General features: G+C 50.1%; 1 protein-coding gene and 1 long non-coding RNA gene across 2 annotated transcripts; one reads left to right on the forward strand and one right to left on the reverse strand.

The window, feature by feature from the left end:
• Positions 1-7,386: 7,386 nt before the first annotated feature.
• On the reverse strand, positions 7,387-8,908 carry LOC140685256 (uncharacterized). Its single transcript, XR_012058578.1, has 2 exons — positions 8,801-8,908; positions 7,387-7,949 (listed from the first exon to the last, which is right to left on the reverse strand). It is a non-coding gene; the product is annotated as an uncharacterized lncRNA (long non-coding RNA).
• Positions 8,909-9,044: 136 nt separating this feature from the next.
• Positions 9,045-13,988, forward strand: SOX9 (SRY-box transcription factor 9). Its single transcript, XM_030287308.4, has 3 exons — positions 9,045-9,885; positions 10,665-10,918; positions 11,270-13,988. Exons 1-3 carry the CDS (start codon positions 9,455-9,457, stop codon positions 12,010-12,012), a joined length of 1,428 nt encoding a protein of 475 aa, XP_030143168.4. The 5' UTR covers positions 9,045-9,454; the 3' UTR covers positions 12,013-13,988.
• The last annotated feature ends 283 nt before the right edge of the window (positions 13,989-14,271 follow it).

A 14,271-nucleotide genomic window follows, 5' to 3' on the forward strand; every position in this document is an offset into this window, starting at 1 on the left:
AAAAAATCTGATTTTTGCCAAGCTAAATGGCCAGAACATATTTCTAATCTGTCACAGGTAGGAGAGACAGAAACAGAAAATCTAGCACTCCCTGCCCTCCACATTTCTGGGGTTTTATCCTCTTCTCCCTTAATTTTAATTTTTAATGAGTGTTATTTTGTTTCTCACCATAAGCTGTCCCTGCTTTTTTGCCACTTCGGCGAAGGAAAATGGAATAAATGATGCTCCTCTGCAAGGTCTCATCATAAAATTAAAATAAATAAAATTCATTCAAGAGCTGTTCTGTTGATGAATTTTAATTTAGAGAGTGATTAAAGCAGCACCTCTCGGCTGCCCTGGTGGCTCCAGGGCCTTTCCTGCCCATTGGAGACTCCAGAAAATCAGCTAAAATTTCATTTCAGCCCCTCCTGAACGAGATCCAGGGTCCTCACCCCAACCCCTTTGGAAACTCCTTGAATTATCAAGGCAGGGTAAAAAAAATGGGAAGCTCTGTGAAGATCTCAGGGATGCAGCCCTAACACTCCGTGCCAGCAATGCCACCACCAAAACGGGCACCTCCAAATCCCTGGAAAGGCTTTTCCCATGGAAAAGGGATTGGTGCTGGGACAGAGCTCCCTCAGCATCCGTGGGGAGCAGGGAAATGAAATCCCACGCCTGGCACAGCTGGAAAGGCTCAGCTCCAATGCCAGGGTCACATCCCATCCCTGCGCCACGGAGGGACACGGCCACACCCACCAGCAGAGGCAAAAATCCCCCAAAAAAACCCCAAAATAATCCCCAAAAATAATAATAATAAAAAATCCCCCCAAAAATCCCCGAAATAATTCCCAAAAAATCCCCAAATTTGAGCGGAGCGAGCCCAGAGCGTGGCAGGTTCAGCACCCTCAGGGTGGCACCGGGGACAGGAGGGGACTCAGCCCCTGCCCACTCCACAGCCCCAGGGAAGAAATCAAACACAAAGCACCAGAAATTATCTAAACTCCGAGACACAGTTTAAAAGTGATGGTCTGTGTGAAATAAAGGATTTATAGAGAGCCTTGGCACGGGGCAGGGGCAGCCAGGCCCAGCTCTAGGCCTGCCTACGTGAGCCTGGCTTTAAATCTATGTATATACACCTCCAACAAATCCCTGTTTATTGCTCAGCAGAGCAAACTGCGGGGTTTTTTACATAAATAATCCCCGTGTAAATAAACTCCCCACCCTGAGCAAACTCCGAGGGATCCCGGCGCAGATTTCTCTATTTTTCAAATAAATCATCCTCCCCCCTCCCACCCCTCCGTGGAGCTGGCAGCTCCAATTTCCAAATCACTGCGGGGCCAGCAGCTGGAAACAACCCAAACAAACAATTTTTACAAGTTCCAGAAGTCCAAAACCCCTCCTTTCCTTGCCCAAACACCCCTTTTTTTTTATTTCTTTTATTTATTTTTTTTTTTTAATTCATTCGAATTTCTCGCTCGAATTTGAGGAGCGGGCAGAGGAAATGGGTGACCCAGGGACATCTGCAAGCCATTAGAGCCCAGACTTCAGGTAGCTCCCAGCAACACGTGCTGGCCACATTACACCCTCCAAGGATATTTCCACAACTTTCCTTCTCCAAATAAACACGGGGCTCTGCCTGCGTTAGGCAGGAGCTGCACAAACAGGTAGAGAGAATGGCAGTTTTATTCCCTTTGCCCAATTCTGGTGGATTTTTCTTGTAAAGCTGGTGCCTGGGCTCTGTAATTTGAACTATTGCTCGGAAAGCAGAGCAGGGCTGGTTGGAAATTCCAACCGTTTATTGCTCGGGATGGGATTGGGAATCGGGCACGGAATTCAGCCCCACGCTGCTGGCTGGGGGATGAAGCAGAGGGGTAAAAAATAGAGGGGCAAAAAATAGAGGGATGAAAAATAGAGGGATGAAAACAGAGGGATGAAAACAGAGAGATGAAAAATAGGGGGGGGAAAAAGTACAGAGATAAAAAATAGAGGGATGAAAAATAGAGGGATGAAAACAGAGGGATGAAAACAGAGGGATGAAAAACAGAGGGGGAAAAAGTAGAGGGATAAAAAATAGAGGGATGAAAAATAGAGGGATGAAAAATAGAGGGATGAAAAAGTGAGAGAAAAAAATAGAGGGATAAAAACCAGAAGGATAAAATACAGAGGGATGAAAAATAGAGCGATAAAAATCAAAGGGATAAAAACAGAGGAATAAAAAACAGAGGGATGAAAAATAGAGGAATGAAAACTAGAGGGATGAAAAATTGCGAGATAAAAAATAGAGAGATAAAAAACAGAGGGATGAAAACAGAGGGCTAAAAACCAGAGGGATGAAAACAGAGGGATGAAAAATAGAGAGATGAAAAATAGAGGGAAGAAAAATTCAGGGATGAAAAATTCAGGGAATGAAAACAGAGGGATAAAAACAGAGGGATGAAAAATAGAGGAATGAAAAATAGAGGAATGAAAAATACAGGGATGAAAAACAGAGGGATAAAATATAGAGGGATGAACAACTGAGAGATAAAAAATAGAGGGATAAAAATTGAGGAATGAAAAATGGAGGGATGAAAAATAGAGGGATAAAAATAGAGGGATGAAAAACTGAGAGATAAAAAATAGAGGGATGAAAAATACAGGAATGAAAAATTCAGGGATGAAAAACAGAGGAATAAAAGATAGAGGAATAAAAAAGAAAGGGATCAAAAATCAGAACCCATCAGGAGTTTAGAGTTGAGGTGGGATCTTTTTCTTTTTTTAATTTTTAAGCAGGTTTTGTAGCTTGTCAAGAACTTTCAATTCTCTTGAACCTCGCTAAGAGATTCCCGGTGACCACTCAGTGCCATGGATGGGGTATCCCTGATTTCTGAGCAAAAATGGATAAAAAGAGGCAGGAAATGATGGTGCCACCAGCATTCCCTGCAGGACAATTTCCCTTTTCTCTGTATCCCTTTTTTTTTTTTTTTAATCATAAAAGTAGGGAAATTGTGGTGGTGATCCTGTGCCACCAGCATTCCCTGCAGGGAATTATTCCTTTTCTCCATTTCTAAGGAATAAATTCCCACCAGGATATTTTTCTTTTTATCCCTATCACTCATTTATAAGAAAAATAATGGGTAAAAATCGGTAAATTATGATGGTGATCCTTTATCTCCAGCATTCCCTGCAGGGCATTTTCCCTTTTCTCTGTATCCCTGATTTTTAAGGAAAAAAATGGATTCAAATAGGGAGAAAATAATGGTGATCCCTGACCAGCAGCATTCCCTGCAGGGAATTATTCCTTTTTTAGGAAGCTCTGATTGTTAGCAATGAAAATTCCCTCTTTGTCCTCATTCCTGGAGTTTCCTCGTGGCTTGGATTGGTTTTTCCAGAATTTCAAGCTGTATTTTGGGTGGGGAAAAAAAAAAAAAAGAATAAATTCATAATAATTCTGATTTTTTTCCTCTAAGAGAAAGCTCTTTGGGAAGGGAAGGAACACTTTGGGGAGGAGATTTCCATGAGAGGGATAAATTTTCCATGTAGGCAAAGTTTGCAAGAGTTTGGAGCCAAAAATCCTGGAGCAAAGAAATAAATAATGAAAGAATGAAAGAAATAATGAAACAGTCAAATAAATCAATAAATAAATATTTTTCCCCCTTCCCTAAATCTCCAGATTAATCCCTTTAATCTCCAGGAATAAAATCAAAAGAAATCCCAGGAGCATTTGTGACGTCCAAGGCTGTGCCCGGAGGTTTCCAGCTGTGGGAGAAGGAGCAGAAAAAAGGGAATTATTTCTGTTTTCCAAGGTAGAGCCAGGGAATGCTCCGAGCTCCCGACTCCCAGGTGGGAATGGGAAATTCCGGATTTTCCACCCCAAACTGGGGAACTGCCCATCAGCACCAGGATTTCTGTCAGCAAAGCTAAAAATCCCAATTTTTCCTCTATTTTTCCTTGGATTCTCCTCTTTTTTTAGTGCTTCCCAATCTTTTTTTCCAGGGGCAAACAGCTTTTCCCTGCTCCCAGTTCCTTCCCTGCTGCCTCCAGTCTCACCCTAATCCCAATTCCTCCCCAGCTTTGCCTTTTTGGGATGATTTTTGAAGTGGGAAATGAATCCCACTATTCCAGCTCGGAAATAATCACGATCATTTCACCCCAGGACTGGGATTATTCACCCAAAATTCCAGAATTTCCTTCACTTTATTCCCCAGAGCGAGTCCCTCCCGATGGTGTTTTTAGGCATAAATTAAAAATGAATTTTGCAGTCTTCAGGCTGCTGTTATTTTATATATTCATAAAGAGGGGGGAAATTCCTGTTTTTTCAGGCTTTGCCAGGATTTGCCAAGCTTCAATCACACCCTGCTGTCTGCAGCTCAAGGTGCAGCAGGGCTGATTATTATTCTGGGAGGCCAGAGAAACAGAACTTAAAAAATTCATAACATCCCAAGGAATTCTCAGCTGAATTTAAAAATTCATAAAATCCCAAGGAATTCTCAGCTAAATTTACGAAGTGAATAAAATCCCAAGGAATTCGCAGCTGAATTTAAAAAGTCATAAAATCCCAAGGAATTCTCAGCTGAATTTACAAAATTAATAAAATCCCAAGGAATTCTCAGCTGAATTTACAAAATTAATAAAATTCCAAGGAATTCTCATCTGAATTTACAAAATTCATAAAATCCCAAAGAATTCTCAGCTGAATTTAAAAAGTCATAAAATCCCAAAGAATTCTCAGCTGAATTTACAAAATTAATAAAATCCCAAGGAATTCTCAGCTAAATTTATGAAGTGAATAAAATTTCAAGGAATTATCAGCTGAATTTAAAAAGTCATAAAATCCCAAAGAATTCTCAGCTGAATTTACAAAATTAATAAAATCCCAAGGAATTCTCAGCTAAATTTATGAAGTGAATAAAATTTCAAGTAATTCTGAGCTGAATTTACAAAATTAAACTGATCTCAAAGAATTCTTAGTTGAATTTGCAAAATGAATCCAATCCCAAGGAATTCTCAGTTGAATTTAGAAGATTTAGCTGATCCAAATGAATTCTGAGCTGAAATAACAAATGTAAAGGCAATTCTTTAAGGAATTAATTTCCAATTAAAGGCCCCAAGGCCGCCCCCCCTCAGCTCCTGCCCTGATCTCCTGTTTTATTCCGCTGGATCAGCTGGAATAGGAAATGGGATCGAGGAACTCCACACCAACCCCATGTCCTGGGATCCCACCAAAACCCAGAGCACAAATTCCAGCCCTGCCCCGGGAATATTTGGGATTGAGGGAAATCCGTGGCATTTTACACCTGCAATGGCACCATGTGGGATCCCTGGGAAAAGGGGAAAATCAAGGAAAAGCTGAAATTCCTGGGAAAACCAAGGACAGGCTGAGCCTTCCCTGCTCACAGTAAAGAGGGAAAAGCCAAAATGTGGGAATATTTCTGTGGGATGCAGCCCCACTCTCAGATTTAATAAAATGTCACTGATAAGGTGGGGGATTTTTAATTTTTATATTAATTAAGCTGCAATTAACAGAGCTGAACCAGCCCTGCATCTGAAAACACCGGAGCAAACATTCCTGGATAGATCCAAAGGCACAGTCACACCTGGAATTTCACTTTTTGGGTCATGGATCAATAATTGATCCAGTTTTGATATGAAAAGTCAGAGTTCACTGCAGGAATTGCTCCACAGCCCGAAGCCTCCCGGTTTTCCCTCACTGCACAGCAGGAGCAGGGAACGTTTCCCGGGATCTGCAGCTTCTCCTTGGATTTCTGCCCCACTGCGGGGTGGTGGCAGGGCTGGCCTGGGTGAGCCCAGAGGGGACACGGTGACATCACAGCACCCCTGGGGAAACATTCCCAACCCCAAATCCTGGGGGTCAGAGAGAGCCTGAACCTTCCCAACAGCAACCCCAAATCCTGAACCTTCCCGAGACCAACCCCAAATCCTGAACCTTCCCAACACCAACCCCAAATCCTGGGGGTCAGAGAGAGCCTGAACCTTCCCAACACCAACCCCAAATCTTGAACCTTCCCAACAGCAACCCCAAATCCTGAACCTTCCCAACAGCAACCCCAAATCCCTGGAATCAGAGCAGAGCCTGAACCTTCCCAACACCAACCTCAAATCCTGAACCTTCCCAACACCAATCCCAAATCCCAGGGCTCAGAGCAGAGCCTGAACGTCCCCAGCATCAAAGGGGCTCCCCAAAAATCCACAAAACAATTTCTGAAGCACAGCTCATCTGAAGCACGACCATATTTTAAATATGGACAGAAAAACCTCCCCAAATCCAACCCCCGGGTCTGTTCCCTCCGCTCCCAAAATTCCCGTCCCCTCCACTCCCTGCACTAACACTTGGAAAGGTTATTCCCTAAAAAACAGGGATTTGATTTAGCACAAGGAGCAGGAAAAACCCATCAAACGGGAGCTTTAATCCTCACTAAAAACCTGCCCTGCTCCCTGAGCTGGATAAAACAATGTTAATTCCAGAAAAAAAGGGAAAGGAAAACTTCCATCCTGACGGGAAAGCAGCAGCAGCAGCAGCTCTCAGAGGCAGCTTCCACCCGGCTGTGATTAATCAGCTTGTCCACCTTGTCCAAATAGTCCATCGAGCAATAATTAAAAATAATAAGCCAGAAATTATCAAATCACACACAATAACTGCAGAGCTCCTTCCCCTTTCGCTTTTGTTTATTGTTCAAACTTGTCAAGCCCCTCGCCTCGCTCCGAGCAGCCGAGCAGGGAAGGCAGAGCCCCTTCCAGCAGATGGATTTGCAGGATGAAAAATGTCCTAATTATGACCCTTTCCACTCAATCCATGACCCTCCCGAATTGTCCCGCTGTTGTTTCTGCCAATCAGCAGCAGGGCCAGGGGACAATCTGTTGTCACCAGGTTTTGCTCCTCTCCAGGTACATTTTGTGCAGATTTTGTTCTGAGATCAGAACAATCTCCTGCCTGCGTTTGCTTGGATATTCTGCAGCAAAATATATTTATTAAATGAGATTTGGGGAGCTAAACTCCAGCATGCACCACCCTAGGGCTGAGATTATCAGGGAAAAGAATCCAAATTATCACCTGTAATATTTGCTGAAAGTTTACCTTTTTCGCCGCAAACAACAACGCAAAATTCAGCGGCCCTCTCCTGGAATATTGGATATTTAGCAAAGGAAAGAAATACAACTCTGGGAAAAGCGTCCTCGGTGTTTCAGGAATAAAAAAGCCCCAAATTCCCCTGGAGAAAAGCCCCGCTGTGCTCGCATTGCCCCTCTTCCTGCAGACAAAGGCTCTGGAGCAGAGCACAGCCACTTACCTTTAAACTCACCCAGAGCAAAACTACTTCCCAAAAAAGTTTGCAAGTGCAAAAAAAAAAAAAAAAAAAAGTAAAAACCAACCCAAAAACATCACCAGAACCTCAGGGAAAACTAAAACAACCAAGGAGAAGGTTTTGAGTGCGTTTATTCCCAGCTCCTTCCCCGCTGCCTTGTCCTTTTCTTTACATTTTATATATACTTTTTTTTTAATTCTTTTTCTTTTTTTTTTTTTTTTTTTTTTCACATGTCCTTTCCAATACCTTGAAACCCCCGTGGTCAGGGTGACGATGACAATCGCGACAGGGCACGGAGGCGGCCGCTGCCCCGAGGATTGTCCGGCCGCACAAAGGCTGCAAATGAAAGCAGCAAATGAAAGCGGCTCCCAGAAAGCCCCAACTTTAACGCTCGAATTGCAGCGAAAAATTCTGGGCTCGGCCTTTGGGAAAGGAGCGGAGCTCGGAGGTTTCTGCCCCCGAAAGGCGCTGAGGGGACAAGGAGGGAGGTGGGAAGGGGTGCAGCGTTTTGGGCAGCTCCCACCAAATCCATTCTCCTGGAAGCTGAAAATCCGGGATCTTTCTTGCCCACCGGGATGGGGATTGCAGTGCCAGCCCCGGGGTCGCTCGGAGCCGCTCCGGGGAGCCGCTCCGGCTACAAACGCGACTCCGGTAAAGGCCGGGATGTTTCTGTGAAGGGAAAGAGCCGCAGTTACCCACAAATAACCCCGGGCAGCTCCCGGCCCTGCGTTCAGACACTGAGCAGCTCGGCAAAACTTTTATTTTTGTGCAGAGAGGGAGGGAAGAGGCCGCTCCTTCCCCGGGCACCGCTCCAGGCCGGGATGCGGGACCGGGATCGGGAACCGGGATGGGGAACCAGGATGCGGGACCGGGATGCGGGACTGGGATGTGGGACCGAGATGTGGGATCGGGATGAGGAATTGGGATGAGGAACCGAGATGGGGAACCGGGATCTGGGACTGGGATGAGGGATCAGGATGAAGAACCGGGATGCGGGGCCGGGATGGGGAACCGGGATGATGGTCCAGCAGCCCGGTCCTGCGCGGGGAAAACCGCGCCGGGGCCAGCGGGATGGGGAATAACCATAAAAAGAGGAATAAACGGGGAACGCGCGGATGTCGCAGCACGGGGCGGGTGGAGGGACGCGCCGGACACCCCATCCAAAAAGCAAAAAGAAAGAAGAAAAGAGAAAGAAAAAAAAAAAAAGAAAAAAAAGGGGAAAAGTTTTAAGAGGAGAAAAAGCGAAAGCGCAGCAGCGACTTTGGGGTGTCCGGGGCCGCAGCCCCGAGGCCGCCCCCGCTCGGTGCCCGCGGTCCCGGGGGGGTTCGGGGGGCGCGCCCGGCCCGGCCCGGCCCGGCCCGGCCCCGCCGCCCCCGCGCGCCGTTCCTGAGCCTCTGGCGCCCCCTCGGGACGGAGCCGCGCAGCGCCCGCGGCCCCGGCGCGCTCCGCTCCGCGCGTCCCGCCCGCCGCCAGCGCGGCCGCAGCGGCCCCGCCGGGCCCATCCGCGGGGAGCCCCTGACCGCCCGCGGGGAGCCGCGGGGCACCGCGGCCGCTGTCGCCGCTGTCGCTGTCGCTGTCGCCGCCGCCCGTCCCGTGTCCCGTGTCCCGTGTCCCGCGTCCCGCCCCGTCCGGGCCGTGCCCCCCGCGCCGCGCGGCGCTGCGCGGCCCCGCCCCCTCCCCGCGCGGCTCAGCCAATGGGGGCGGAGCGGCCCCCGCGGGCCGCGCGGTGATTGGGCGGCGCGGGCGGCGCGCGGCCCCGCGCTGGGTATTTGTGCGCGCGGCGCGCGGCGGGCGCAGAGCCGCGCTGGAGACCGGCGGGGCCGCCGCGCCCGACTCTGCCCCGGCCCTCCCCGCTCCTGCTCCTTCCCTCCGCCTCGCCAAAGCTTCTCCCTTTCCTCGCTCCGGACTTTTTTGGTCTTCTTACTTTTTGTAATTTTTTTTTTTTTTTTTTGGCGTTTTTGTGCTGAGGAGAAGTGATTAAAAGTTGTTGTTTTGTTGTTTTTTGCGCACTTCTCGCTGTTCTTCCCCCTCCTCTCCGCCGCCGGTGGAGACTTTGTTTCTCCGAGTTTTTACTTTTTGAACCCGTCCCTGCCCCTTAGCGCCTAACTTTTTTTTTTTTATTATTATTAATTTTTTTTTTCGCCCCGTTGTTCCCCCCTCGGCCACTTTCTCGCATGAATCTCCTCGACCCTTTCATGAAAATGACAGAAGAACAGGACAAATGTATCTCCGACGCCCCCAGCCCCACCATGTCGGATGACTCCGCCGGGTCCCCCTGCCCCTCTGGATCCGGCTCGGACACGGAGAACACCAGACCCCAAGAGAACACCTTCCCCAAGGGGGACCCGGACCTGAAGAAGGAGAACGACGAGGACAAGTTCCCGGTGTGCATCCGGGAGGCGGTGAGCCAGGTGCTGAAGGGCTACGACTGGACCCTGGTGCCGATGCCGGTGCGGGTGAACGGCTCCAGCAAGAACAAGCCGCACGTCAAGAGACCCATGAACGCCTTCATGGTGTGGGCGCAGGCGGCCCGCAGGAAGCTGGCGGACCAGTACCCGCATCTGCACAACGCCGAGCTCAGCAAGACCCTGGGCAAGCTCTGGAGGTGAGTGCGGGGCCGGGATGCCCGCGGCCAGCGGGGGATGCGGAGCGCGCTGCGCCCGCGGAGAGGATGCGGGAAACTTCTGCAGGGTGCAAAACTTGTTAGGTCGAGGAGAAGCCACAATAGGAGGGGGGAAAGTAGGGGAAAGGGGGAAATTCCTTGTGGCGTTGGAAGTGGTTTCTGTTCGCGGAGCCCCCCGGGCTGCCCCGGCCGCTGTTTGTTTGCGCTGCCGGTGCGGAGGAAATGATGGATTTTGGGGATTGCATCAGCTCGGGCCGGGCCGGAGGAGCGCGGGGCGATGCGGGGAGGGACGGAGGGAGGGTGGCGGTGAGTGGCGCAGGGCCGGGTGGCCTCCGAGTGCCAGAATAAGGCGGGGAAGGGAGGAAAACACGAGGCGAGTGAGTCACCTGGGCCACCGCGTCCTCGGGGACTGCGCGGGGGGCGGGGGATCCTACAGCGGTGACACGGCGCAGGAAAGCTGGCCCTGGCACGCAGGGATGTCCCCAGAGCGCCCGGGGACAGCGGGATGTGCCCGCAGCGTGGGGAGGGCTGGACCCCGCTGCAGCTCTGGTCTGGCTACCCGAGGAATCTGGGGGACAAGCGGGTGACAACCGCGGAGTGCCGGGGACAAAGGGGTGACAACCAGCGAGTGTCCCGGGCGGGGGCTTCAGGTTGTGGGGGGCTTTGCATCGCTCTTCTGCGAGGGAGGGATCGGCACCGGTGTCACTGCCCGGCGCCCCCCCCGAGCCACGAGTGACCCCGCGCCCCCCGTGTCCCCCCAGGCTGCTGAACGAGAGCGAGAAGCGCCCGTTCGTGGAGGAGGCCGAGCGGCTGCGGGTGCAGCACAAGAAGGACCACCCCGACTACAAGTACCAGCCCCGGCGGAGGAAGTCGGTGAAGAACGGGCAGGCGGAGCAGGAGGAGGGCGCGGAGCAGACCCACATCTCCCCCAACGCCATCTTCAAGGCGCTGCAGGCAGACTCGCCGCAGTCCTCCTCCAGCATCAGCGAGGTGCACTCGCCCGGGGAGCACTCGGGTGGGTACCCACGGAGCCTGGGGGGGGCACGGCACAGCTGCCGAAGCTGCAGCCCAAACCGGGCTGAGGGTGGGGCTGGGTGAGGGGAGGGAGAGCAGAGAGCTGGGAACGGAGTGAGAAGGGGGAGAAGTAGCCCTGAGCTGTGCCCAGCGCCTGGGCACGCGAATCTCACCCCAGCGTGCCACTGCAGCCACATCCTCCCCCCGTTTGCCCGTGGGAAACACAAACCCACGCTTTTTAAAGCCCAGGAAACCGCCCCACACCAGCCGGGGTCTGAGGGCTGGGACACCCGGAGGCGCGTGTGCCCCGGCCACCCCTGCCACACCTTCACCCCTCTCCTTCCTCCCCCAGGCCAGTCGCAGGGGCCCCCCACGCCGCCCACCACGCCCAAGACGGACCCGCAGCCGGGCAAGCAGGACCTGAAGCGGGAGGCGCGGGCGCTGGGCGAGGGCGGCCGGCAGCCGCCGCACATCGACTTCCGCGACGTGGACATCGGCGAGCTCAGCAGCGATGTCATCTCCAACATCGAGACCTTCGACGTCAACGAGTTCGACCAGTACCTTCCACCCAACGGGCACCCCGGGCAGCCCGGCCAGGTCACCTACACGGGCAGCTACGGCATCAGCGGCGCCGCGGGCACGCCGGCGGGCGTCTGGATGGCCAAGCAGCAGCAGCCAGCGCTGGGCACCGAGCAGGGCCCGCAGCAGCAGCAGCAGCAGCAGCAAAGGACGCACATCAAGACGGAGCAGCTGAGCCCCAGCCACTACAGCGAGCAGCAGCAGCACTCCCCGCAGCAGCAGCAGCAGCAGCAGCAGCTGAGCTACAGCTCCTTCAACCTGCAGCACTACGGCTCGTCCTACCCCAGCATCAGCCGCGCGCAGTACGAGTACGGCGAGCACCAGGGCTCCTCGGGCTCCTACTACAGCCACGCCGGGCAGGGCAGCGGCATCTACTCCACCTTCAGCTACATGAGCCCCACGCAGCGCCCCATGTACACCCCCATCGCCGACACGGCCGGGGTGCCCTCCATCCCCCAGACCCACAGCCCGCAGCACTGGGAGCAGCCCGTCTACACGCAGCTCACCCGGCCCTAAGAGGGAGGCAGGCGTGACAAAAAATAAAATAAATTAAAAAAAAAACAAAAAAAAAAGGCAGGAAAGTGAGGAAAAAATTAGAAAAAACGAAAAAAAGAAAAAAAATCAGCAAAGCGCGAAAGCAGCGAGGACGAGCTGCCTCGGACTGGTTCGGTGTTTGAAATTGAAATGAGAATTCAAAAGACGCTCACAGTGGAAGCTGGCGGGGAGGAGAGAGCGCCTCGAGCCTTCTGCACTACAGCATCCTCTAGGACCTGCTCCCAGCCCGAAATTTGGGACAGACTTGCCAAGGACTGGACTTGAACTCTGCTTCTTCCAGCGTGGAGAGGAGATTTCCACCCAACCCGCCCAGCTGGCTCCTTCTCTGGACTTTTGTAATGATTTTTTTTTTTTTTTAGCAGTAATTAAAAGCAAGACAAAAAAAATAAAAAAAAGAAGAAAAAAAAAAGGGGGGGTAAAAGAGAAAACTCAGAGTCCTCTGTGAGGAATATTCTCTATTTTAAATATTTTTAGTATGTACTGTGTATGATTCGTTACCAATTTGAGGGGATTTATACCTATTTTTTAGAGATTTTTTTCAAATGCTCTTATTTTTCCAACAGCTAAAAAAACAGAAATGACACTTAGTGGAGCAGCCCTAGGTTTTCTTGCAGAGGTATTTTTGTATAGAGAAGTGTCTTTTTTGCTCTAAAAATGAAACTAAACCAGCGTGCTCTGCCCTGGGAACCCAGCTCCGGGGCAGGCACCAGCATGGGAGAGGCTTTATTTTTCTAACTCGTAGCAAAACCAGCCAGGAGGAGAACTTCACTTTATTTTTTAATAACCTTGAGCCTTAAAAGAAAAACAAAAAAGAGGAAAAAAAATTAAAAATCCCTAGAGCAGCCCCCAAGTGCTGCTGGAAGCCTTAAAGCAGCCCCGTGATAATCACTGGCTCCGGGCTGGGGCTGAGCCCGACCCCTCCGGGCACCCCCTGCCCACCCCAGGGTGCCAAACCCAGCCAGGGGCTCCCCTCCGCCGGGAGCCCTCCCAGATCCTTTAAATTATTTATTTGGGGAGAAGAGCAGCTTTTAATCACCATTCCCCTTGGGTTTTGTTGTTTTAATCTCCCCTCCAAGGCGTTTCAGAAGCGTTGCATTAGTTGGGAGCATTATTTGGAAGGTGACCGTGCCTGTTAAATTATGGTCTGAAACTGTAACCAGTCCTTTATTTATCTCTTTAATTCCTTTTGGTTGTTGTTATTATTATTATTATTATTCTTTTTTTGGAATCTGTGTCCTGGGTTTGTACAAACTTTGTGCTCTTCCTTTTTTTTTTTTTTGTTTTGTTTTGTTTGAGGTTTTATTTTTTTTTTCTTTTGCCTTCGAGGAGAAACTGGAAGAAAAAAAAAAAAAAGAAAAATGAGATTTGTACAAACTAAAGATTGCAAATGTAGCGGATCACTGAATCATTTGCCTTGTTTCCTGCCTCAGCTCTCTGGGACACACGAGCTCGTGCAAGGACGAGCCCCACACCCCAGCCCTGCTGCAGGGGTGGCACCGTTTTAGCCTTCAACCCCCCCAAAAACTGCCTGGGAGAGGTGGGGGGGACACTGATTTTGGTGAAGCTGTGGCTGAACAGTTAAGGATTGCTTTTTAAAAAAGACAGCAGACTTTTTTTATTTAAAAAAAAAAGATATATTTGTTAACTTTTTTTTTTTAGGGATTCAGTAGGAGAAAAAAAATCTTAAAGCACTCTTATAATATGGCATCTTTCTATTTCTGTATAAAAGCAGATCTTTTTAAAGTATTTCTGTAACTTAAAAGACCTGTCCTTTAAATCATATTTTGTCTTTAGGTAAGTTCGGTTTGGTTTTGGTTACAAGATCCTTCTCTTTGTGAAACTTACCTTTTTTTTTGTTTTGGTTTGGTGTTTTTTGTTTTTGGTTTTTTTTTTTGTATATTATTGTTTGCAATAAATATACATCGTATCAAAAGTTCCACCTGCCCCAGGTGTGGGATTTATTCTCAGGGTTTGTTATCAGGGTTTTTTCTCAGCCTCCAGGGGACACGGAATGCTGGATGGGTTTGGGTTCATGGAGGAGGGTTGGGGTGCCCCCCCTCCTTTACCAAGCACAGCCATCCCAGAAAGAGCAGAGCCAGGGAAGAAATGGGACTGGGGAGGGACAAATCCAGACTGGCCAGGTCAGGGTGTGGCCCCAAAGGGACCCCTGAGCTCCAGCTGTCCCCAAATCCCGCTGGCTCTGCTGGATTTTGGGATGCT

This window comes from Taeniopygia guttata, chromosome 18 (assembly GCF_048771995.1).
Source record: "Taeniopygia guttata chromosome 18, bTaeGut7.mat, whole genome shotgun sequence".
In the NCBI taxonomy this organism is placed as follows: Eukaryota; Metazoa; Chordata; class Aves; order Passeriformes; family Estrildidae; genus Taeniopygia; species Taeniopygia guttata.

Bases quoted from the DNA above. Each gene is read 5' to 3' on its own strand.
- SOX9 (XM_030287308.4), top strand. From the start codon at position 9,455: ATGAATCTCCTCGACCCTTTCATGAAAATGACAGAAGAACAGGACAAA. The intron at 9,886-10,664 runs GTGAGTGCGGGG...GTGTCCCCCCAG, and splicing joins ACCCTGGGCAAGCTCTGGAG to GCTGCTGAACGAGAGCGAGA. The intron at 10,919-11,269 runs GTGGGTACCCAC...TTCCTCCCCCAG, and splicing joins CTCGCCCGGGGAGCACTCGG to GCCAGTCGCAGGGGCCCCCC.